Below are 26,455 nucleotides of genomic sequence, written 5' to 3' on the forward strand. Positions count from 1 at the left end.
TATCGACCAAGTAAGTTGTCAATTCAAGCAGGTGCTGCATTAAAAGACGTACGCAACTGAAATCCTGTCATGTTTCCTAGCCTGTTCAAACCTAGCTCCATATCATATGCCCCCCTACCAACAGCCCTTTTCAGGTCCAAATAAACAAATCAGTCTGTGGAAACTTAGGTATCCAACCTTGCCACATCCCAGGTAGCTGGCTGTAAGATATATATATAGTTGCGTGGGATTCGAACCTACTAACCCTTGAGAACTTCACATATCCGATCGCGCCCCTTCCAAGTGAGCTAATGCAAGGCCTGACATGCAGTGGGCAGATCCCAGCCTATACAATACCTATTCCTGGTCTGTATGTGCACCTCCTGTTGTAAAGGCACGTTCTTTGTATCTGTGCTAGTTTTACGGGTTCCTTCAGGGTACTCATAATAAATTAATAGTAGCGTTCACAATTCCTACTGTTTCCTAGCCCGTAACCACACGTGTTATATTACCACGGTTTAGGGAGAGGGACCGATGTATTTCAGAATTGTAGTAAACATAGTGGATTGCATAAAAATAGATCGCAAGGGGCAGTTGAACCATCTGGCATAGTAATTGCTATTGTTTTATTAGCTACTATCTTCAAAACATACTCAAGTATAGGAACTTCTACAACTGCAGTGTATTTCAACTTTGTTGAAAATGGTACAAGACAAGAGGTGAAATACAATGAGGTTTTAATAATGTTTCGTACTTTATTTTACTTTTTTAAGATGGTGTATTACAATAATGGACAATAATAATACATCTTCAGACAAAACTTGCATAGCTGTATGCCAGCTACTGAAATGTCATGTTTTTACAACCATTAGGTGAAGCTTAGGCCTATGTAGTAACCAAACAGGCAGCTATGTTGCTGACTCTCGCCTAAGTAGTTACTGAGTTTATTAACTACCACTGTGGTTTGATTTTATAATGATCCGTATTGACTACAGTCTCTACTTCAAAAAAAATAAACACACACATTATATTTATAATCAGCCTTGTCAATACTTAAAGAGTTATTTAATTAATTCGTTATCACCTAATACACCGTACATGTTTTGAGGACCTTATTGCCCTCTTCCTCAGAGGTTTTTTCACATTACCAAATATCTCTTGGACCTCTTTACATATTACTGAACACCATACATCACATATCTTAACTGAAATCTAATGCGTGTCCTCTGTGTGTACCACTTCAAAGGAACAGGTTTGTGTTTGTTTTGATTCAGATGACAACCAACGGAGGTCAAGGCCGAAGTGAATGCACTGAAACTTTAAATAGAACAACTGAGAGTTTCAGATTCATGTGTCAAAATTAATCATTGTACACTGACTGACAGAGCAAATGCAACACCAAGAAGGAGTGGTCAGAACTTTATGCCAATTGCAGGGTAGACTGACGTCACTGAGGTATGCTCATGATGTGAAATGCACCACTGTGCTGCGCACGTAGCGAACGATAAATGGGACACGGCGTTGGCGAATGGCCCACTTCGTACCGTGATTTCTCAGCCGACACTCATTGTAGAACGTGTTGTCGTGTGCCACAGGATACGTGTATAGCTAAGAATGCCAGGCCGCCGTCAACGGAGGCATTTCCAGCAGACAGACGACTTTACGAGGGGTATGGTGATCGAGCTGAGAAGGGCAGGTTGGTCGCTTCGTCAAATCGCAGCGGATACCCATAGGGATGTGTCCACGATGCAGCGCCTGAGGCGAAGATGGTTGGCGCAGGGACATGTGGCACATGCGAGGGGTCCAGGCGCAGCCCGAGTGACGTCAGCACGCGAGGATCGGCGCATCCGCCGCCAAGCGGTGGCAGCCCCGCAGGCCACGTCAACCGCCATTCTTCAGCATGTGCAAGACGCCCTGGCTGTTCCAATATCGACTAGAACAATTTCCCATCGATTGGTTGAAGGAGGCCTGCACTCCCGGCGTCTGCTCAGAAGACTACCATTGACTCCACAGCATAGACGTGCACGCCTGGCATGGTGCCGTGCTAGAGCGACTTGGATGAGGGAATGGCGGAACGTCGTGTTCTCCGATGAGTCACGCTTCTGTTCTGTCAGTGATAGTCACCGCAGACGAGTGTGGCGTCAGCGTGGAGAAAGGTCAAATCCGGCAGTAACTGTGGAGCACCCTACCGCTAGACAACGCGGCATCATGGTTTGGGGCGCTATTGCGTATGATTCCACGTCACCTCTAGTGCATATTCAAGGCATGTTAAATGCCCACCACTACGTGCAGCATGTGCTGCGGCCGGTGGCACTCCCGTACCTTCAGGGGCTGCCCAATGCTCTGTTTCAGCAGGATAATGCCCACCCACACACTGCTCGCATCTCCCAACAGGCTCTACGAGGTGTACAGATGCTTCCGTGGCCAGCGTACTCTCCGGATCTCTCACCAATCGAACACGTGTGGGATCTCATTGGACGCCGTTTGCAAACTCTGCCCCAGCCTCGTACGGACGACCAACTGTGGCAAATGGTTGACAGAGAATGGAGAACCATCCCTCAGGACACCATCCGCACTCTTATTGATTCTGTACCTCGACGTGTTTCTGCGTGCATCGCCGCTCGCGGTGGTCCTACATCCTACTGAGTCGATGCCGTGCGCACTGTGTAACCTGCATATCGGTTTGAAATAAACATCAATTATTCATCCGTGCCGTCTCTGTTTTTTCCCCAACTTTCATCCCTTTCGAACCACTCCTCCTTGGTGTTGCATTGTCACTGTCAGTCAGTGTATTTGCTAATAGAGGAGAAATATATTGATCCTGATATTGATGTTCTACCGACAGGCATATTGCCCGATGCTTAAGTCAAATCAATTTTATTATGTTTATGCATGAACAACAGCATATTAATTTAGGGTGGAGTGAAGAACTATCACTCTACGGAGTGTTCTAGGACAGATGGAAATACTAGCAACATTTAACTGACGTGATAACTGAACTGGAAGATTTTAGTAAAATTTTAAGATGCTAATTTTAATAAATTAATTATATTTTTACGTAATAGATAAGGATGACATTTTAAGAAGAATGTAAATAGAATAGTGCAGATTTAGTTTTCTTTTATGACTTTTGTATATTTTATTTATGACACACGTAAGATTTCAATTAAGAGATGTTTAGAACTTTGGCATTTGGTGTGTAACAACAAGAGATATTTGGTAGTGTGAAGAAATCACTGAGGAAGAGGACAATAAGGTCCTCAAAACATGTATGGTGTATTAGGTGATTAACAAATAATTAATTCAATAACTCCCAAGTATTGACAAGGCTGATTTGAAAAATCAAATATGTATTTATTGGAGCAGAGAAAGTAGTTACTCTCAAAATTCTGACTTTAACGAACTACAGCACATAATTTCATTTAAAAAAAAAGACATGTATATTGCAAAAAAATCTGGGATCTAATGATAGCACCACAGCTGGCTTCTCATTAACCTGTCTGTGGGTTAGAAGACTATTAAAAGAAATATCATGTCCCAGTAGTCTGGATATGTGAAACTGTAGTTTCAAATAGATATTCACATAACACTAAGCCTGCCTGTATTCTTAGTGCTTTGCCAGTAAGGGGTGACTGATGACATGCACTGCATACAAGTAACCTAATGCAGATTTTTTAAACTTTGTATATTACAAACTCCTTTGAAGCAACAAACACAATGTTCTGGAAGTGTTGTGGGTCAATATAAGATCACTTACAAAATTCAAATGTCAACAAAGAAATATGTTAATATTTTGCAATCAATGAAAAATGTGGTTACCTGAAGTCAGGAGGCGGCTTCTGCATATCAACAGTGGTTACTTTCAAGCTTATAGTTTTCAGTTCAGCCAGAAGATACAAATCCATAAAATACTCTTGGCAAAAGAGACAGGCACCCTTGCGGCGGCCATCTATTGTAGATGCCTGCAAGAGAAACAACAAAATGTAAGAAGAAAATATGCCAGTGAATGAATTTATACATAACCAGTCTGTAATATTTCAGATGACAAAATAATTTAAATATGGATTTCACACAAATGAGTAATAAATTTAAAATTTCAGTGATAATCTTCAGTCCCTTGTCTATTCAATCCCATACTAATGTGAGGTAGCTGAAAATACCAGTGAGGTGCATCAGGTGTCAACACAATCCAGTGAGGTATTCAGTTAACAGTTGCAGTTTTATTTTAAAATGGCTGTTCAAGAACTGAGAGAGACTAACTACAGCACCAAGGGGCAAAAGGACTTATTAAAGGATTTCACAGAGCAATGTTTCCTTATTACAGCGAGAAATGACCTGGACTAGGGTCAAAACCGGTCCCATTTCTAATCACTATTAAATAAGAATGTAATCACTACATTCCTTTCTTTTATGTATTGAATAGGTTGAATCTCTTTTTCACTTATTTAATTTTTAACGTAAATGTGTGTTACCTAAAGCAATTGCCATCTATGTCTCAAGGACAGGAAAAAGATTTAGACAAAGACTGGCCTGGTCATCCTGTTGAGCTTTCAACAGAAGAAACAGCACAGCAAGTAGAGGAAATTAAATGAGCTGAAAGGTGAGAAACAATAAATGCCTTTATAAACAAAACAGGCTGTTCACACGGTTTAGCTTACAGCTCAGTGCACATTAACAACTGATTGGGTTTCTGAAAAGTATACACTTAGTTGGGTGTCTAAGCAACTAAATGAGGAATACAAAATAATGGGAATGGGCCTGTCCATGCAACAAGCCTAATGGTATTTTGCTGGCAAGAATGCCAGCGCGAGATAAAAATCACGGCGCAGCAGCGACCCCGTGGACAAGGCCAGCAGTGAACAACAACAACAATAATAATCATGTTAAAAGGCGTAGCATTCCAACTGATGAGTCCGCTGCTACACTGGGACGAAACTGTGGTAATTTCATGACTGAAAAAGCCTAAAGACTTATTTGCTTTACGTCCCACTAACTACTTTTACGGTTTTCGGAGACGCCAATGTGCCGAAATTTTGTCCCACAGGAGTTTTTACATACCAGTAAATCTAGCAACATAAGGCTGATGTATCTGAGCATCTTCAGAGCAAACAATAAGCCAGAGAACTGTTAAGGAACGTGATGAAGAAGCTCCTAGAAAAAGCTGGAAGGTGATTAACAAGGGACCAGGCGCCCAGAAAGACCTGGAAATAGAAGATTATTAAACTAATTAGCATCCTACAGAGGAAAACTTACTTTGTTACGTCTCAAAATTCACGAGTTTCAAAACTCACGGGCTAAAATTAGTTACAAATAGTATCAAAACTCACGACTACAAACTGGTTGCTAAAGTGAACATTCTAAGGAGTCTCAAAATTAACGACTCCGGACAGCAGGTTCTTGCGATGACCGCATGAGGGATGAGGTGCGCGGTGACTCACGCTTCCCTTACGCCATGCTGGGGATAGTGTGGATGTCATTCTGTCACCCCAACCCACAGGGGAAGAATAATGGCTGGTGAATTAAAGAGACCGAGGTGTATTATTATTATTATTATTATTATTATTATTATTATTATTATTATTGAAATGTTGTGCTGTTGTCTTAAAGCTAATATAATGCATTTTTTACCTTTCATATATATTTATAATAATAACGTTTGGCCTCCCGGGAGGTCTGGTGCAGGTCTTTAGAGTTGACGCCGTATAGACGACCTGCACGTCTGTGAGGATAAGGCCCTTCGTAAGATGAAGTCTAATGCTGAAGCCGGCACGAATACGCAGTCCCCGAGCCATAGGAATTAACTAATGAAAGTTGATTTTGATTTGATTTGATCTCTGACCCGACCGGAAACCGAACCCGGGACCTCCTGGACCCCATGGACCAAAGGCCAGCATGCCTAACAATTTATGCATGCAGCCGGACGACATAAAATTAAAGTAGGTGTATTCCCCGCTGCTAGTTAAAAGAAACTGTCAGTTGGTAGTTCTGCGACTTAGTTCCATTATGTGACCAGAAGGCGGCATTTACTTGAATAAGGAATTTCATTTAGAGATATTTAAGATCAAAACAGTTAATTCACTCATTTAGTTTCAATACTTGGAGATTCATTTGAAAAAAAGGCGCATTTCTATTTTTCGTAAGAGTTCATCTATTCGCTTATTTCAATAGATCATCTTACCCGACAAAAACCGAAAAATATTATTCATGACGCATCCGGTTATTCTGTGCGATATAACTGAATAATATTTGAAACTCATTCGATTATTTAAATTTATTATTCATTCGATTAGGGCCTATTGAAATAATCGGATGAAGTTATTCTATTATTAAAAGTATTCCATTATCCCATCACTATTAGGGTGGACATTTATCCATTCAAAGAAGAACTAGCCCTGCTCGTGAGTTTTGAGACTGGCCCAGGTAGAGAAATCAGTTCTTACTAATTCTCTTCCGGGAATTCGTTGAGTTTTGTGACTGGTGAGTTTTGAGACGACACGAACTTACTTAACACTACTGTCTAAAAAGGTACTGGTTATGTCCAGCCCTACGGGTTTCCCCAGCCTCTGGAAACCAATTGTAAAACATTTCGATCTTGTGGTGTCTGCTTAGGATGATTGAACAGTTCGAAGCGTAGGGCTCTCTAATTAGTTTGTTGAAGTCAATGTCCTGTATGACAAGATAATTTATTCTAAACATATTTTGATTATCAGATATTGATAAAATAATTCAAGTCAAAAAGGAAGGGCCATGGGTTACTTCCCGTGAACCTTAAGACTGCCAAAATCGAAAAGAAGAAAAATACTTAAAACCATTTACAGGCAATACATGTTCAATGGTGATGGAGACATTACCAATGCTAGTGAATCCACGGTGAACGTTAATTTATGATGCACAGCATCCATTAATTTGACGAGTCCGAGCATTTTAAAACGAGTTAATTTTAGTTTTAAAGGCATTATGCGTTACCTATGAAAAACGTTGTATTCGTCGTATGAAGGAGCAGTCTTCACTGATCATGTTAATGTACTTCCGAATAAAGCCCCTTTTAGTCCCGTTGTCCGCCACGGTTAGCACCATTTGCTGCCGTCCTCTGTGACCCGGGTTCGATTCCCGGTGCTGCCAGAAGTTTAAGAATGGCAGGAGGGCTAGTATGGGGTTGAAATGGTACATGCAGCTCACCTCCATTGAAAAGAGCTGCACCACCTCAGGATGAGTACAGGTTTTCTGGCTCCAAGGCTAAATGGATAACGTGCTGGCCTTTGGTCCAGAGCGTCCCGGGTTCGATTCCTGGCCGGGTTGGGGGATTTTTACTTGGTAAAATTCCTTTGCCTGGCCGGAAATTGAACCCGGGGCCTCCGATGGCGCAGGGACTGTGTGTGTGTGTGTGTAAATACAGTCTTCATTATTCATCACAGATAGCGCCCCATCCTCACAGACGCGCAGGTCGCCTACACTGCAACTCGAAAGACCTGTACCAGGCCTCTTTGGAGGCCACACGCCATTATTATTATTATTATTATTATTATTATTATTATTATTATTATTATTATTATTCCCTTTTTCTGATACAGGGTCGGGGGTGAGGTAAGACGACAGTTGATGGCATGTTTTACGACCGGATGCCCTTCCTGACGCCAACTTCAGTTGAGCTAATGAAGATAAAATGAATGATGGAGAATGACATGGAGAATGGCATTTACCTGGAAGCAAAAATAGAAAACCGTTCTCAGGAGAGCCGACGGTGGGGTTCGAACCCACTCGTCTCCAAAACGCAGAATTATAATCAACATGCGCGGTCACTCCGCTCGGTTCATTGCGATGTAAGCAGTAAATAAGTAGCATTACTTTAAAATACTACCACATAACAAAGTAGTCATCATGGGAGCGAACTGTCTACAATCTAGTTCTTAGGAATCCTGAACTGGAGAAATTTAGGACATAAAGCCGTGGCAGTGCTAAAGAAATGAAGTGAATACATAATACAGAAGTGAATCAAAGCCCACTCTGTATTACGCACTCTGGAAAAACTGTTAAGGATGGAAAACTGAATATCTGGGGCACATATAGACATATCCTGAGAGGTTTGACTTCTTCACTCGGTACTTAAAGGAAAAGTAACTGGCAGTCGTGGGCGTGGAAAACCTCGGATGACTTGGCTAAACAATTTGGAGATTTGGTTCAATACTTCATCGACAGAAGTACTTCAAACAGCAGTCAACAAAAGAAAAATAAATTGCCATGTGCATCGCCAAAATCCGGTAACGGATCGGCACTCTTAAGTGTATCCTATGAATGGTCGTTCAGGAGTATGCATTCAATGACTTTTACATTCTTCAGAGACGGATCTTGATTGTGACAACAGTTCTCTAGGACAGATGTTTGGGAGTTATCAATGGCATGGTGAATGTCTAGATGAGGCTGTAATTCGTAACATTCGGCGCAATAACGGTCTCGGTCATGATCAAAGACGTCGTGATAGCATCACATACAGACGAATAAACCATGTCTTTAATACAAACCCACTTACTGCAATCAAAGAACAGTGACGTCAGCCTACAACATACCGTGCCCATTGTAGTACGTCGTTTGATATAACAGACTTATTGCAACCAAAGAACACTGACTTCATCTTACAACATACCACGCCCATTTTAGTAAGCACAGTAGTTTGATTCCGTAAAAAGGCAATGCAAAGCGAAACGAGGACGCTGTCTAAATAGGAACTTTCGAAGTATGGACTAATCTGCTGAATGTCCTATTGAGACAAATCACACAGAAGATGCCATTACTTCCGTGTTCCAGTACTACTACTATCGGTTTGTAATGCACAGCTTTTCTGTTGTTGTGGAAAGTGAGCATGCTAATTCAAAATAAAGTTACTTTTCGTACACTAATTATGTTTCACTATAACTCAAACAGCATTCTTGCAGATATCTTACCTACAAGACTTCAAGGTATCTAAGGGATTTCAATGACGCCCAAGACTATAAATGGGACTGGCACTTGAGAAACTGATTTAGATAAATGAATGTAAGCTCAGAAGCCTCCGTTGCTCAGGACGAAGCGCGCCGGCCTCTCAACGCTGGGTTCCGTGGTTCAAATACCGGTCATTCCATGCGAGATTTGTGCTGGACAAAGCGGAGGCGGGACTGGTTTTCTCCGGGTACTCCGGTTTACACTGTCATTTTTCATTCCAGCAACATACTTCATCTTATCAATCATTAATCGTTGCCCCAAAGGATTGCAACAGGCTTCGGCAGTCGGCACAATTCCAATCCTTGCCGCTAGGTGGGGCCTCATTCATTCATTCATTCATTCATTCCTGACCAGGTCGAAAGACTGGAAACGGGCAGTGGGTTTTCATTTTCAGTTTAAGCTCAACGTTTCCTCTGTATCTGTATGGCATTAACAATTCGGACATCGCAAGAAATATAGTCACATTCGTTACAAATTTAACAGAAAATATTATTAGGCCTAAATATAAAGTTCGAAGTAGGTGTTTTCTTTTCTTTACATCGCAGCGAGACAGATATGTCTTATGGCGATCGAAGTAGTCTAGACAAGATGTCTACAGATGCATTAAATGGAAAAGCCACATCTGTGCACGAAGAGTAGGCACCGGTAAACAGGAATGTGTAAGGGATATAGATAAACGCGGATATGACAGATGCTGTTAAAGGAAACAATTACTGAGAAGAAGGAAGTGGGTTACTTCCCGTCTCACTCGTTGCTATTGTCATGAGCTCGAGGCTGAAAATTTTCTCCTTTTGGGACACAGATCTCACTTTCTCTTTCGTGATTTAAGTACGAGTCTAATTCGGATAACCTTGTCGACATCAGACTAAACGGGTAGCACGAAAGCGATCTTCCGCCTACATCTTCAGGATGGTGTTTTCTCCTCATAGAATAGTCAGCAACAGAAGGAATGGTTGCTTCCTCTCCAACAGGCTGGAACGATTATGAATGATATTTGAGAATTACGGAATAAAACGATGAACAGCATCATAGCTCGAAGAGAGCCAAAATCGGTCAAGAGATGTCAGACAGCTAGCTCACTATGCTTGAAGCATTTCACTTTCGAAAGACTATGAACTGGAGACTTGAAATGATATACTATTTCTCTTTAGCCAGAGGATGTTTTGAACATCGGGATGGATTACGAATGACATTTAAAATCGCCATTTGTTTGCTATGGTAGTTTGTTTGTTCATCTACTATACCCGAGAATACCAGCAGTCAGTAGGCGTATAACAGATGCACAGCTCGCGAGCGGAGAAAGGAGTGTTTCACACAGGATATATACATCTGTCGCTAACTTCCTCTAACGGGTTTCTTTCCTGCCCATCAAACATACGATAGCTTGTCTAGTGGCATGCTTAGCACAGTTTTTCCCGATCATCCAGCTTTCTCTCCTATCTTATTTACAGTATTATTAGCATATCAGAGGCAGTGTTCTGGGCTGAAGATTAAAGAGTGAAGAAGGCTGCAGAATCTGATGGCATTTCCCCCTCCCAACCCCAACTATCTGGCCACCTTGTAGTGAGCATTCTATCGAATCTATCTTGCGGGATAGAAACCCACGTATTCGTCATCATTAGTATTAGTTTATGTTACCGTTTATCTACTATGAGAGACTTGTAAACAGACAGCAACTGAATCATGGAAATCAGGAACCACCTCACCCCACTTTTTGTCATTTTCGAAGTGATGGAAAAATATTGCAAGCGTAGCCTACAATCCATGTATAGCATAAAACACCTAAATCCGAATGCATTGCATATAGGCTTTGGGAAAGCTATCACAACATGTCTTCGAAGAAAATCTGAAAATGAACTAAAGGAATAAGAACATTTTCATTTTTACGGACAGCCAAGCGGCCATTAAGGCACTGGAGGCAATCCGGATAATATCCAGAATTGTCTGGTATTGCTACTCACTTCTCCTGAAGCTTTCAAAGTAAAACACTGTCAAAATAATATGCGTACCAGGGAATGCAGGTATAGAAGGAAATGAAAAGGCAGATAAACTGGCCAGGAAAGGGGCAGAAACATTTTTTAGACCCAGAACCTGTATGCGGGATTTCTATGGACAACCCCGACACTACATAGGAAAATGGGTACAAAAGAAACAAATGGAAAACTGGAAATATACTCCAGGATGCAGGCTTGCAAAGGAACTGATAAAAGGACCGAACAAGAAGCATGCTAAAGAACTGGAACTCAGCAGAGAAAATATAAGATGGGTAGTAGGACTGTTGACAGGACACTGCCATCTGAAAAAAAAAAAAAAAAACACCTACAGAGAATTGGAGTAATAAGAGACAACATATGTAGGAAATGCAATGAAGCAGAGGAATCAGCTGATCACATGATTTTCGAATGTGAGGCGCTGGGTAGAATCAAACTCTCCACTCTAGGACTACAAGGTGAAGAGAGAGAAAAAATCCAAGAAGACCCAATAACAACAACCTGCAGCTTTGTGACGAGGGCAGGTATATCCAGGTGGGAATGAAGGAAAAAAATGGTAGCAAAAGATCTTAGAGGTCGACGCTAATTAGGAACTAATATCTAGAGGCCCCATGAAGAAAAGAAGAAGCTTTGAGAAAGCATCATTTCTGATTATATTAGACATGTTTGCATAATTAATAACTGGTTTGATAGAAGGCAGTTTGTGTTTAGGAAAGGTTATTCTACTGAAGCTCAACTTGTAGGATTCCAGCAAGATATAGCAAGATATCCTGGATTCAAGAGGTCAAATGGACTGTATCGCGATTGGCCTATCTAAGGCATTTGATAGGGTAGATCATGGGAGACTACTGGCAAAAAGGAGTGCAAATGGACTTGAAAAAAGAGTGACTGAATGGGTGGCTATGTTTCTAGACAATAGAACAGAGAATTAGAGTTGGTGAAGCTTTATCTATCCCTGTAATAATTAAGAGGTGAATTCCTCAAGGCAGTATTATTGGATCTTTGTTTTCTTATATATATCAATTATATGTGTAAAGATGTTGAATCAGAGATAAGGCATTTTGCAGACGATGTTATTCTGTACAGAATAATAAATAAGTTACAAGATTGTGAGCAACTGCAAAATGACTTCCGATAATGTGAGATGTATAGTAGGCAATGGTATGATGATAAACGGAGTTAAAGGTCAGGTTCTGAGTTTCACTAACAGGAAAAGTCATCTCAGTTTTAATTACTGCGTTGATGGGGTGAAAATTCCTTTTGGGATAAATTGAAAGTACCTAGGTGTTAATATAAGGAAAGATCTTCATTGGGGTAATCACATAAATATGATTGTAAATAAAGGGTACAGGTCTCTGCACATGGTTATGAGGGTATTTAGGGGTTGTAGTAAGGATGTAAAGGAGACGGCATATAAGTCTCAGGTAAGACTCCAACTAGAGTATGGTTCCAGTTTATGAACCCTCACCAGGATTACTTGATTTAAGAACTGGAAAAAATCCACAGAAAAGCAGCTCGATTTGTTCTAGGTGATTTCCGGCAAAAGAATAGCGTTACAAAAATGTTGCAAAGTTTGGGCTCGGAAGACTTGGTAGAAAGAATACGAGCTGCTCGATTATGTGGTATGTTCCGAACTGTTAGTGGAGAGATGGCGTGGAATGACATCAGTAGACGAATAAGTTTGAGTGGTGTCTTTAAAAGTAGGAAAGATCACAATATGAATTCAAGAGGACAAATTAGGGCAAATATTCGTTCATAGGAAGGGGAGTTAGGGATTGGAATAACTTACCACGGGAGATGTTCAATAAATTTCCAATTTCTTTGCAGTCATTTACGAAGAGGCTAGGAAAACAACAGATAGGGAATCTGCCACCTGGGCCACAGCCCTAAATGCAGATCAGTAGAGATTGATTGAACTAGCTGTTTATTATTTCGTGGAAATCACAAATCAAGTTATTCCATGAAGTTAGCGAGTTTCTGCTTTCCATAAATATTCTTTTTTTTTTTGGTAGGGGCTTTACATCGCACCGACAGAGATAGGTCTTATGGCGACGGTGGGATAGGAAATGCCTAGGAGTTGGAAGGAAGCGGCCGTGGCCTTAAGGTACAGACCCAGCATTCGCCTGGTGTGAAAATGGGAAAGCACGGAAAACCATCTTCAGGGCTGCCGATAGTGGGATTCGAACCTACTATCTCCCGGATGCAAGCTCACAGCATAAACATTCTACCACTGTTGTCAGCACTGTCAGATGCCAACAGAAGAATAGAATGACACAGAAACCATAAATTTCGATTTCCAGCGAAATCTTCCTGTTCTTATCAAAAACATTTGTGATAAACTCTACTTCAGGCAGATGTGGGTGTAGAACTTTTGCGTAACATCGGAATGTCAGATAATAACAAATTAATGTAAATGTACAGTGAAGTAGACAGCCACAAAGGGTGTTGCGATGTTTGCAGTTTGTTAAGACACTACGGCAATCAAAAAACATCTAATTTCCGGCCTATATAATATTTCTTAAACAAAAACTTATCCAACTATCGTTATTTTGATATTCATAGTTTGTTTATACGGTATTAAGGTTTACTGCAATTTAAAAATATCAAGATGATTTAATAGGGATTTAATATAGCCATAAAATACTTTTTCATCCCCGAATTCTGATTTCCATTATTCAATTAGTGTGGTCATTCATCTATATATATATAAAATAAGAGTTTTGTCTGTACATTGCTCAGAATTTGAAAAGAATGGTATTTCAGTATCGGTCATGTCAATAGTAACACGGAAATGCAATTTTTACTTTTCCGTAATGTCTGTCTGTGTCTGTCTGTCTGTCTGTCTGTCTGTCTGTCTGTCCACGCATCACTAGAAAACGGCTAAAGAGAATTTAATGAAAATCGGTGTGTGATGTCGGGGGATGAGCCGCTACAATCTAGGCTATAAATCATTTTACTCACGCTGAGTGAAATGGTAGTTTAGGGGAAGGCCTAAAATTTAGTTCTCAAATATTTTTATTATTAGTGGTCCTATCGATAAATACTACATAACGAAAATTATATAGAATTAAATTTCCGATCATTTATGTCATACATTGTTACCGTACCGGCTTTGATAACACAGATATTCATGAATTTGTATTTTCGTTGCCAAGTCCATATCAACGCCGAGCCACGAGAAAGTGAGTTAGCAGTACTGCATGGAAGTCGGTATATACAGTCGGGGAATAAGAAACCACAGTCTAAGTTACAATTTTATTCGCCCTGGATGAAATTGTAGTTTAGGGGAAGGCGCCTAAAATTTAATTTTTAAATACCAATGTCTTGGTGCTATCGAAAAGTACTACATAACAAAAGTTATAGAGAATACAATTTCCGACCATTTATATTTTATTCAGTTTTACCGTACCTACTATGATAAGAGTGGTATTTCAGAGATAGACGAAAGGCCTACAATATTGAAAGCGCATAACATTGATCAACAATAACATTACAATGGCCATTGTTTGTTGTGATGTTCTTTGTCTCTTATGCTGCCGCCAACTCCGATGGATGAGATTACTGCTACGTACCGAGTATATCAGCCTGACTGAATACTGGCGGGAAATAGCTGGGGAGTTTGAGAACTTTCTTCTTTAGCTGGGGAGTTTGAGAACGTTCTTCTTTAGCATGCCATTCCTCTGGTTCATACATTTTCTGATACTGCCGGTACGTAACAGATTGGCTCATCATAGTATTCCGGCTATTCGATACCTACTCTGACGCGCTGTTTTGAATGAGCAATGTGCAAACAAAAGGTAGAGGCTCACTTAGTAGTAGTAGTAGTAGTAGTAGTAGTAGTAGTAGTAGTAGTAGTAGTAGTAGTAGTAGTAGTAGTAGTAGTATGACCTGGTCTAGAATTACAATTTAGGCCTATTCCAATTTTTTTAAAAAATATTTGCTCCACGTCGCACCGACACAGGATAGGTCTTATGGCGAAGATGGAACAGGAAAGGCCTAGGAGTAGGAAGGAAGCGGCCATGGCCTTAATTAAGGTACAGCCCCAGCATTTGCCTGGTGTGAAAATGGGGAAACCACGGAAAACCATCTTCAGGGCTGCCGACAGTGGGATTCGAACCCAGTATCTTCCGGATGCAAGCTCCTAACCGCACGGCCAACTCGCCCGGAGCCTATTCCAAATTAAAGCACCACAATTCACGAAATAACTCAAAATTCAACCCTGAAAAGAGGCGTTTCTTAAGAAAAGCGTCTTCCCCTTCACTTTTATTTTATTTAATTCCACTTTCTTTTTATTCAAAATTGGCAGTGAAGACGGGGTTTCTCCTCTGGCTTGGAGGAACAATTTGCCTCCAAGTCAGATAGATTTTTCCCCTGCCTATGCAGTGAACTGAGATTTTTCGACTCATCGCGTACTCCTAGGAAGCAGATTAATAAAAGGCCCTAGTTTTTGGCCTGGGAGTCTCCACTATTCGACACCCCCACCCGGCCGAAATAAGACGAAGTGTGTTCACGGATCACGGCTGTCTGCGGCTTGGTCATTCCAGCTCTGGAACTTTGGACTGTCAGATCGGCAGCGTAGTACTCTTCGTTAAAGGTAGGGAAATGCGTGGTTTTTCATTTGACTGAGTATTTCATATGAAAGCATTGCTTTTAATTGCACTATTCCTAATGACGTCATTGTAATGAGTAATGACCTGTGTTCATTTCAGTTGGAAAAACTACTAAGACAGTCTTTTTGAGGATGTAAAAAGGCAGGTGGAGAGTGAAAGTCTGCCATTATAATGAAAACTACCCAACCTGATTGTGATAGATGTAGGCAAGGGAGCCTACCATTCCAATGAAAATTCCCTAACCCAGTCTTCATATGAGAAAAGACTATTGGTGACTACCCCGTCGCGTACTATGCAATTTAATACAATTTTGCTCACAATGTGTACAATACCTAATCTAGAATTCTGTAAACAATGTAAAATTCCGTAGCGAAGCACGGGTACATCAGCTAGTGGTTCAATAAAATTGTATGTGTCCATTTATTGGGCCACCCCGAAATACATTAGAGTAATAAAACAGACGGAGTTTTATTCGTAACAATATCATACTCCTTGCATGCCTGTTCAAGTTCAATTATATGTCTGCAAATTTATCTTAATCTTCATTAAGCACGTCGAAGTAGTCAGCTGAGTACTATCTATAGAATCGAGACATCCAGGGACAGTTCGAAGAAGTAAGGATAATTATATCATGATAAAGTAGAGTATTAATATAAACTCACAAGTGAAAAACAACCATTTTCCTAACCCTACTCCACGAAAGAAACTAGTGATCTGCAGGTTTAAACACAATTTAAGGTTTGAGGATCGAGTATCTGTTCTTACATTTAGCATATGATAGGTATATCATTTTTAACCTCCTTTATAGCCATAATATCTTCATGGAGTGGAAAGCTGTGATGGACTGAGCGAGTAGATACGCGATGTGGTTCACATAGCTGTCAGTTTGCATTCGGGAGATAGTTGGTTTGAATCCCACTGTCGGCAGCCCTGAATATTGTTTTCCGTGGTTTCCCATTTTCACACCAGGCAAATGCGTGGCAACAACCACATTCTCTTCCTTCCCACTCCTAGCTATTTTTTGTATCATCGTCGCCTAAGACCTACCTGTGTCGGTGCGATGTAAAGCAAAGGAAATAGGTTGTGATGAAGTAACTACATAGGATGCCTAGCAACTGAACATTAAACTAACTTTCAACATATTGGTAGGCCAATTCACATTACACTATCACAGTTCACTACTCTGACTGCAACTATGTACAGTAATAACATGAAACGTGCAATAAACTATGCTAGCAATACTTAAAAAATATGAACTTAAAAAAATGCATTCATGAACTTCATGAATTTTAGCACCATATTCGAGGGAGCACCTGCAGTCTCAGCGATGCTTGCTTGGGTTTAGTATGGAGCAATGCACATAAATTAAGATAAACTCGGCATGTTTATAGACTGATAAAAGAGATATGTAGGCCTACAGCGCGAGGTAAACACATTTTACAGGCATACTTTTGAACAATAACGAAATTAACGTTTATACCGCCATACAAGATCCAGTTCATTTCTGGGTTTATTTTCGAGCTGACACAAGTAACATTACAACATGTAGGTGTATTCTTCGTCTGCGTTCCCCACCCACAGGGGGTAGAGGGAGAGGAAAGAAAAAAGAAAAAGGAAGGGATCCGTCACTTCGAGAAATGAAGTAAACGGACGAAGAAAGGCAAGGGCCACGATGGGCGTGTAAATGACTCCCGAGGCCACGAATGCTCTAATACCATCGGGGTCGGAAAAGAACAAGAGTTGATCAAGGGAGGTCAGACAGGATAGATCAAAGTGAGAAGCCTAGTACAAGTGGAAGCAATTCAAGGACCAGCTAAGGGCCCTGTGGTCGCCAACCCACTCTTCCAAGTTGAGAGCCCCTGGAGCCCCTTTTAGTCGCCTCTTACAACAGGCAGGGGATACCATGGGTGTATTCTTCATCTGCGTCCCCCACCCACACGGAGTCGAATCCTCTTGGCCGTTATTCTTGGCTTCCTAGACCGGAACCGCTATTTCACCGTCAGATAGCTTCTCAATTGTAATCACGTAGGCTGAGTGGACCTCAAACCAGCCCTCAGATCAAGGTAAGAATCCCTGACCTGGTCGGGAATCGAACCCGTGGTCTCCAGGTAAGAGACAGGCAGGCTACGGTACTTCTACACCGCGGGGCAAGCGAGGTTAAGTTAGACGAACATTACCAATTCGTTTGCAGTGTACTTGCTGTCTCGGTCGTATCTTGAATTGCGTTATTAGCTTCTTTATTAGTCATACCTGACCATCGTTGAAAAAGAAAAACTAGCTGTAATACCGGTCGTTGACAGGGCAATTACTTAGCATGTGCCCTTCATACTGTTCCCCAGATTCAGCGGCGAGTAGGCGGACACGCCTCTCCCGTCAGCTGCTTGTCGTAACCTAGTCTTTTCCTTGCTCTCTGAGGCCCTTAGAACTTTCATACTGTTGTCTATTATTGATAATCTCGATTTGATCTCTTCCTTCAGATATAAAAGAAAACCAAGTATCGGGTTAATCTTCAAAAAATGCCAACAGATGAAGCCTACAAAGCCTTTAAAACGTTGTCGGGACGATCTCCATAGCAACTCCCTACCGTCTGTAGAGTTGGTTACCGGGTCTTGGACTTCACCTTCCAGGCGACTTCTACCGACATTTCCCTTGTTTTGGGCTGTATCGGAAAAAATGTATAGAAAAAAGCCATGAGCTATTTTCTTGTAAAACCAAGCGTAAGAGTGATAGATCGATTTTTATGCTTTAGGCCTCTTCTGAAGCACCCCTCCTGATTTTTTAAAACAACTTCTAGCTAAGATGATACTCGATCTTATTCTAAACTGAAATACAGTACCAAGTTTCATTAAAATTCACCCATCCACTTTCACATGATGCTACGACAGACAGACAAAGTGAGCTCGATATACTGTAGGTCATTACAATGGCGTCAGTATTCTTGTCAGAACACAATATGAACAGACTGGAATGTCGCGTTCAAAAGCAATGCTAACATATGAAATGCTCGATCAAATGAAAAACGGCACATTTTCTCACTTTTCACGAACAGTTAGTTACGCTGGCGTTCTAATAATGCCAAGTTCCAGAGCTGGAATGACCCGCCCACAGACACCTGTGAACATTGCTCTGACGTTTTATGTTAAGTGTATACACTACCCATACCTATTAGAGTCTCATAGCAGGAATACTAGGATGAATCCGTTTATTACGTAGCAGAGGTTACAGAACATTTATGAACCAGAGGAACGGCATGCTTAAAAAAAAAAAAAAATAATAATAATAATAATAAATAAATCTAATTCCCCAACTACTTACTCCCAATATTTAGACAGGCTGTTCTACTTAGCTGTACTTAGCACGCAACAGTAATACCATCTATCGGAGATCAGTGACAGCAGAAGAGACAAAGAGCATCACAACAAACAATGCTCAATGTAATGAGATTGTTGATCAGTTTTATGGACTTTCGATATTGCAGGCCTTCACATTTAATTTTCTTCTGACCGCGATATTAGGGCATCCACTGCAAATGGAGTCTTCGTTCCTTCTTTTATGACCTAACTTCACCACTTCCTCATGTCGATTGTCATTGCAATTTTCCTTGACCGGGCGAGTTGGCCGTGCGTGTAGAGGCGCGGGGCTGTGAGCTTGCATCCGGGAGATAGTAGGTTCGAATCCCACTATCGGCAGCCCTGAAGATGGTTTTCCGTGGTTTCCCATTTTCACATCAGGCAAATGCTGGGGCTGTACCTCAATTAAGGCCACGGCCGCTTCCTTCCAACTCCTAGGCCTTTCCTATCCCATCGTCGCCATAAGACCTATCTGTGTCGGTGCGACGTAAAGCCCCTAGCAAAAAAAAAAATTTCCTTGCCGATGTGGGCTAATGAGTTCTCGGTTTTTCACCTTAAGACAATCATGATAAGAACACCATTGCCAGTTAACACGTTAGCGACGCTCAGCGTATGTAGTATTTATCGATAGGGTTACTCATAGTACCGATACTTGAGAATTAAGTCTTAGACCTCCTCTCAACTACCATTTCACCCAGCGTGAATAAAATGACTAACAGTACAGCGTAGATTGTAGTGCCTTATTCCCCGTCTTTGGATACCGATTATCATTACATTCTGTTCATCCATTCTCCGGCGATGAGCGTAGATACATACATACATACATACATACATACATACTGCGGACACGACCGATACAGAAATACCGTTCTTTTTTATTCCTGAGCGATGTACAGACAAAACTCTTATTGGGCATGGAAACGCACTTTTTAATTTTCTGTCATCTCTGTCTGTTAGTCTATGTAGGGACATCACGAGAAAATGGCTGAAAATAATTTAATGAAAATCTGTATGTAAAGTCGGGGAATAACGAACTACAGTCTAGACTATAAAATATATATTTTATTCACCCTGGATGGAATTGTAGTTTAGGGGAGGTGGTGTGGTGGCGGTGATTAATGTTTTAAGAGGAAGTACAACTAGGCAACCATCCTCTATATAACACTAATTAGAGGGGGGAAAAACGGAAGGGATCCGACACTTCGAAGAATGAAGATATCGGTCAAAGAAAGACAAGGGCCACGAAGGGCGTGAAAATGAAAGACTCCCTAGCCCTCGCAAACCTAATAGCATCGGGGTCGGAAAAGAACAAGAGTTGATCAAGGGAGGTCGGATAGGATAGATGAAAGTGAGGAGCCTGGCACAAGTAAGTGGAAGCAATGCCAGGACTCAGCTGGGGGCCCCGTGGTCGCCAACCCACCTAGTTTAGGGGAAGGCGCCTAAAATGTAATTTTGAAATACCTAAGTTATTGGTCCTTCCGAAAAAATACTACATGACAAAAGTTATAGAGAATACAATTTCCTATAATTTATGTCTTATTCAGTTTTACCGTACCGACTATAAGAATTTATGTTGCTTAGTGCATATCACCGCGGAGCATTGCTAACATGGAAAACATTCAATCGTGTTAACTGCTTTTCGTCATGATTGTCTTAAGGTGTACAATCGCGTGGTTATCGGTCCGCATTGGCACGGAAAATTGTGAAGATGATTACAAAAAGTGAGAAAAGATCTTAAAGGAACGATCGCATGAAGAACAAGACAAAAGAGGGAGTCATGAAAGAAGGAAGGATTGCCTTTAGCTTAGATGCCCTATCACAGAGTCGGAAGAAAACTAATTGTGAAGGCCTAAAATATGGAAAGCTCATAAAACAGATCAACAATAACACTGCACTGACCATTGTTGTGGTGTGATTTGTCTCTTCTGCCACCACTCATCTCCGATAGATGGGATTAATGATGATGCTTGATGTTTAAAGGGGCCTAACATCTAGGTCATCGGCCCCTAATGGTACGAAATGAGAACAAATGTAATGACAATTTAAAAGTCCAAAATCATCAACTGACCAGAATTCAAAAGGTGATGAAGAATGAATGGGTGGATATGAATTTAAAACAATCAGTGGATCCGACCGGCAATGTTCCACATTCCCAAAAACTAGCGTTAAACAATAGTATTACTGACCAAGGGACTGCTTTTAAAGCACAATCCGGAATCGATGATTCTTGTAGTCTAAAGGGGTCCAAAATCCAAGTCATCGGACCCTCGTAATTGTACTTATCGCTAGCAAAGTAGAGCCATGGTATGTGTCATGTTGCGGTACTAATCAGAAGTGGTGTAGACTCGCGGTATTCCACGTGTAATGGTACTTCTTACAGCAGAACCTCTCAAACGCCCAAAATCTCACGCGTGCAAATCGAGGCGCAACAGCTCCGTGCACTGTGCATCGGTCCCGCTCGGCTCGGACCAACGCTTTGTCTCTGGGTTACTCGGCTAAGCTCGGCTCGGATTTGGAACGCTACGGAGCAAGTGAGGAACAGGGAGACAGGGGAAGCGAGCGAGACAGGCGTGGGGAAACAGAGAGACAGCGCTATTGCTCCAAATCGAGGAGTGGGGGACTGCACTCTGGTCAATAAAGCGAAGTCGTCTTTTGCACCGTGCACAGTGCATGCACCCTGAGAGGCCCTGACGTACAGGTAATGTAACGCGCACATGGAACAAAGACCTATGGTGTCTCACATTGCGGCGCCATTTACGGGCAACACAACTCCTTTGGTGTTCCTCACACAGGTGTATTAATCACAGGGACTCGTACTATCCCGTGGTGTTCCTTACATAGTGGGCACTAATCATAGGCAAGGCAGACCCATGGTGTCGCTCATATAGTAACTACTTGTAATTATTGCAAATCCGCGTGGGTTTTACAGTACATGCGATTAGTATCACGGATTAACACACTGTCGCTACCAATCATGAACCTATTGTGTACCTAACATAGTGGTACTACGCGCAAGTAAAAGCGACCCATGGTGTTCCCCGCGTGGTGGTACGAATTACAAGTAGTCTCGTGGTTCTAATTCGATCATTCTTTGGTAGCCCCTTTTAGTCGCCTCTTACGACAGGCAGGGGATGCCGTGGGTGTATTCTTCTGCGTCCCCCACCCACAGGGGGTGACAGATGGGATTACTGCTCCGTCCCGATTAAAACGGCCTGCTTGAATATTGGCGGCTATAAATGTTCAAAAAAATCAAAACAAGATTTTATTGAAAATGAGCGGGCTGAAATCTTTTCTTAACTGCTCACTGAAAACAGAAACTACGATACATGTGCGTACCGCTTGAGATGACCCCGCGTTCCCCTAGTGGTACGCGTAGGTATCACACTTTGAATATCACTGCTATAGGCAGTATAGAGAGTTGCTACGACCTGGCGACGTTTTAAAGGCTTTGTACACCTGTCAGTATTTTTTTTTTAAATATTAACGCTATTCTTGGTTTTCTTCTATACCGGAAGGAAGAGATCACATCAAGATCAGCAATAATGCAAAATAAATGAAAGTGTACAGAGCCACAGAGAGCAAGGAAGCGAGTACGTCACAACAAGCCGCTGCCGGAAGGCATGCCTAGCGATGTGCCTCAGAATGTGGGGAACAATGTGAAAGGGTGGACAAAAATGTCACCGTGCACAAGCCAAGTGACTGCCCCGTTAAGGAGGGCACTATAGCCAGTTAGTATTATATGCGCACTTTTAGCGGTAGATTTACACCCTAGTGCTGAATCGGTCGACTGTGGTTATCTTCGAGATTCGTACAGGCAACCTTGGAAACACAAACTAAGAATCGCTGTGCGACATCTGGCGTACACTTTAAGTACTCGTACTGTTGTTTAAACAGCAAAGCCAAATTATAGAATTCATGCTAGGAACACGTTTCGCATCGGGAAATGTTATATAGTATTATATATTGTGTGTGACACAGTTGTTGGCGTAAGATAATAAAGGTTTAGAAAATTCATATCGATCGATCATATTATCGATTCAATTCAAATTTCATTTCCATTCAGTTGGCAGTACTACCGGAACCGGCAGTGCTTCCTTCTTACTCCTCAACCGAGTACAAAAATCTATCACTAAAAAGTGCGCGTACAGTATGTACACCTAAATTACGTTTAGGCTGGTGTCCCGAGCACCAAACAGGTACTGTATATACTGTATCTTGAATAATCTTAACAGAACAGCTCAAGAGCACCAAATCATTTACCATTCAGTGAGTAGAGTGTTATCCAGGAATTAGGTTCAGGCAGATGTTGAGGAAAGTAGACGAGAAGGAAGAGGGAAAGGAGAAGTGGTAGTGTTTCACGTTGGTACTAACAACGCAAGGCAAGCAGGTATAAGTACCAACATAGCTGGGGATGTGTGGGATCTGCTAAATGCAGCACGGATGAAGTTTAAGGAAGCGGAGATCGTTATCAGTGGAATACTCTGTAGGAGGGATACTGACTGGAAGGTGATTGAGGATTTAAATGAGACTGTGGAGTGGGTATGTGGGAAACTGGGAGTGAGATTTCTAGATCCTAATGGGTGGGTAGAAGACAGGGATCTGCGCCCAGATGGCCTTCACTTAAACCGCAGCGGTACATATAAGTTAGGAAACTTGTTTAGAAGGGTTATAGGCAGGTTATAGGCAGGGAAATGGGGTGGCCTAGGGAGCGGTGTTAAGCGAACAGGGAATTGGAAAGCAAGTAGGGATGACATAAAAATGTTAGTGCTCAACTGTGGAAGCATTGTAAACAAAGGAATCGAATTAAGTAATTTAATAGATATATACTTACCAGATATTGTAATAGGAGTTGAATCATGGCTGAGAAATGATATAATGGATGCAGAGATATTCTCACGGAACTGGAGTGTGTATCGTAGAGACAGGATAGGAATGGTAGGAGGGGGAGTATTCATTCTGGTGAAAGAAGAACGTGTAAGCTACGAAAAAGTTAAGGATGAAAAACATGAAATTCTGGGTGTAACACTCTTCTATAAAGATAATAGGCAACTTGATCTTTGGAGTGTACAGACCGGAAAAGGGTAGCGCTGACGCTGATCCAGAATTATTTGATAAGATAATCAGCTATGTGGGAAATGATATGGAAAGGAATGTGATAGTAGAAGGGGATCTCAATTTACCAAATGTCAATTGGGAAGGTAATGAGAATGACAGGAAGCATGACCAACAAATGGCAAATAAGTTAATATGGGAAGGGCACCTGATTAAGAAAGTGATGGAACCAACTAGAGGGAATATTTTGGATGTGGTGCTGGTAAAACCAGATGAGCTCTATAGAGAAACCAAAGTAATAGAAGGTATTAGTGATCACGAAGCTCTTTTTGTCGTAGTTAAAAATAAATGTGAAAGAAAGAAAGGTATTAGAATTAGGACTATTAGGCAGTACCATATGGCTGATAAAACAGGCATGAGGGAGTTTTTAAAAAGTAACTATGACCGCTGGAAAATCGTAAATAAAAATGTAAACAGACTCTGGGATAGGTTTAAAGCAATTGTTGAGGATTGTGAAAATAGGTTTGTTCCTTTAAAGGTGGTAAGGAACCACTATATTATAACAGAGAAGTAAAGAGACTAAGAAGGAGGTGCAGACTTGTAAGAAACAGAGTTAGAAATGGTTATGGAAGTAAGGAGAAATTGAAGGAACTTACTAGGAAATTGAATCTAGCAAAGAAGTCAGCTAAGGATATCATGATGGCAAGCATAAATGGTGGTCATACAAATTTTAGTGAATGGAAGAGTATGTATAGGTACTTTAAGGGGATATAGAATCGGATTTTTGTTCAAATTTTCAAAAACATGTTTATTGACAATATTTATTCCCTGAAGCCTTCCCCCCCTTTAAAACGGTCTATTGAACATTGCTCTATCACAATTCTAACTATGTTAAATTTAGATATTTCTCAGAAGTGGCGTGGCATCATTTTGTTCGCCATCTGTCATGGATAGCTATCTTTCAAAATTTTATGTATGTTGACAATGCGTATGGCTTTTTGAATAATCTTCCACTAGCCTTTGGCATTTTAACTACAAGCTGAACAATGATACTTTTCAAAACACAACTTAAATGTGATGCATGTACACAAACAGTAAGTTCAAAGAATGAGTGGAGACAAGCGAACATCGAATGCATGCTGGCCAACAGAGAAACTTACAATATCTCTCTCACTACTACCAATATGTCTCACACTGCATACATGTCACATTGGAAAGCGAAATGTTTTAAAACATACATACATACTACACTACCAACCGCCACAGAAACCCGCAATAGTGATTACTTCACTCAATACAGGGTTGGCGCCAGGAAGGGCATCCGGTTATAAAACAAGGTCAAATCCACATGTGATAATGTTGACAACTACGTAGCTAAAAAGAGCAAGACAGACCATTAGGGGTGCCAAAAGAAGACTGCAGGATGCCTTCAGATGAGGTGAAGATAATGCAAACTGTGGAGCAAGAATGCTTTAACTTTAAAGTCAATTTCTTGAAAATTTACTTTTTTTTTTTGCATTCAGGGAACATTTTCTCGGTTTCTACTCAACCTAAAATAAAGAAACTTTAAGGATATGTTTACGTAAATGTTTTACATACATGGAAACAATTTTATGTAGATCTGTAGTTTCTTCAAAACGTTATTAGCCATAATATGTTGGAAAACGGCGATGAAAAAATTCTTAGGCAAGAAAAAATTATACTTTCCCCAATATTCCTTTTTGAAACATATCGTTTCAGTATACATAGAATAGCTGTTTTCATACAGAGTAAAAATTTGGGTTATATACTTAACATGGTTCCCAAGAAAATGTTCCTATAAATTAACATTGTGAAGATAGGCCATATTCCCTTAAGGCAGAAACAGGTTCAAAGAAGGACATTCCAGGAATCATTAATGAACAAGGGGAGTGTGTATGCGAGGATCTTCAAAAGGCAGAAGTATTCAGTCAGCAGTATATAAAGATTGATGGTTGTAAGGGTAATGTCCAGATAGGGGATGTGAGTAACACTAAAGAAGTATTAAAATTTACCTATGATAACAATGACATTTACAGTAAGATACAAAAGTTGAAAACTAGAAAAGCGGCTGGAATTGATAAGATTTCTGGGGATATACTAATGGCAATGGATTGGGATATAGTACCATACCTGAAATACTTATTTGATTATTGTTTGGTTGAAGGAGCTATACCAAATGAATGGAGAGTTGCTCTAGCAGCCCCTGTGTATAAAGAAAAGGGTGATGGACATAAAGCTGAAAATTAAAGGCCAGTCAATTTGACATGTATTGTATGTAAGCTTTGGGAAAGCAATCTTTCTGATTACAGTATATTAGACATGTTTGCGAAATTAATAACTGGTTTGACAAAAGGCAGTTTGGGTTTAGGAAAGGTTATTCGACTGAAGCTCAGCTTGTAGGATTTCAGCAAGATATAGCAGATATCCTGGATTCAGGAGGCCAAATGGACTGTATTGCGATTGACCTATCTAAGGC

The 26,455-nt window shown here is 41.0% G+C and overlaps 1 protein-coding gene across 2 annotated transcripts in view; it reads right to left on the minus strand.

Moving 5' to 3' along the window:
• The window catches only part of Clic (chloride intracellular channel protein 5), a 357,007-nt gene that overhangs the window by 68,652 nt on the left and 261,900 nt on the right, over positions 1 to 26,455 (minus strand). For both annotated transcript variants that reach the window (XM_067138611.2, XM_067138610.2), the window contains exon 2: positions 3,799 to 3,941. In XM_067138611.2, coding sequence (XP_066994712.1) covers positions 3,799 to 3,941 — 143 coding nt within the window. The remainder of the gene's footprint in view (positions 1 to 3,798; positions 3,942 to 26,455) is intronic.

The sequence above is a fragment of the Anabrus simplex genome, chromosome 1 (assembly GCF_040414725.1).
Source record: "Anabrus simplex isolate iqAnaSimp1 chromosome 1, ASM4041472v1, whole genome shotgun sequence".
Lineage (NCBI taxonomy): Eukaryota > Metazoa > Arthropoda > Insecta > Orthoptera > Tettigoniidae > Anabrus > Anabrus simplex.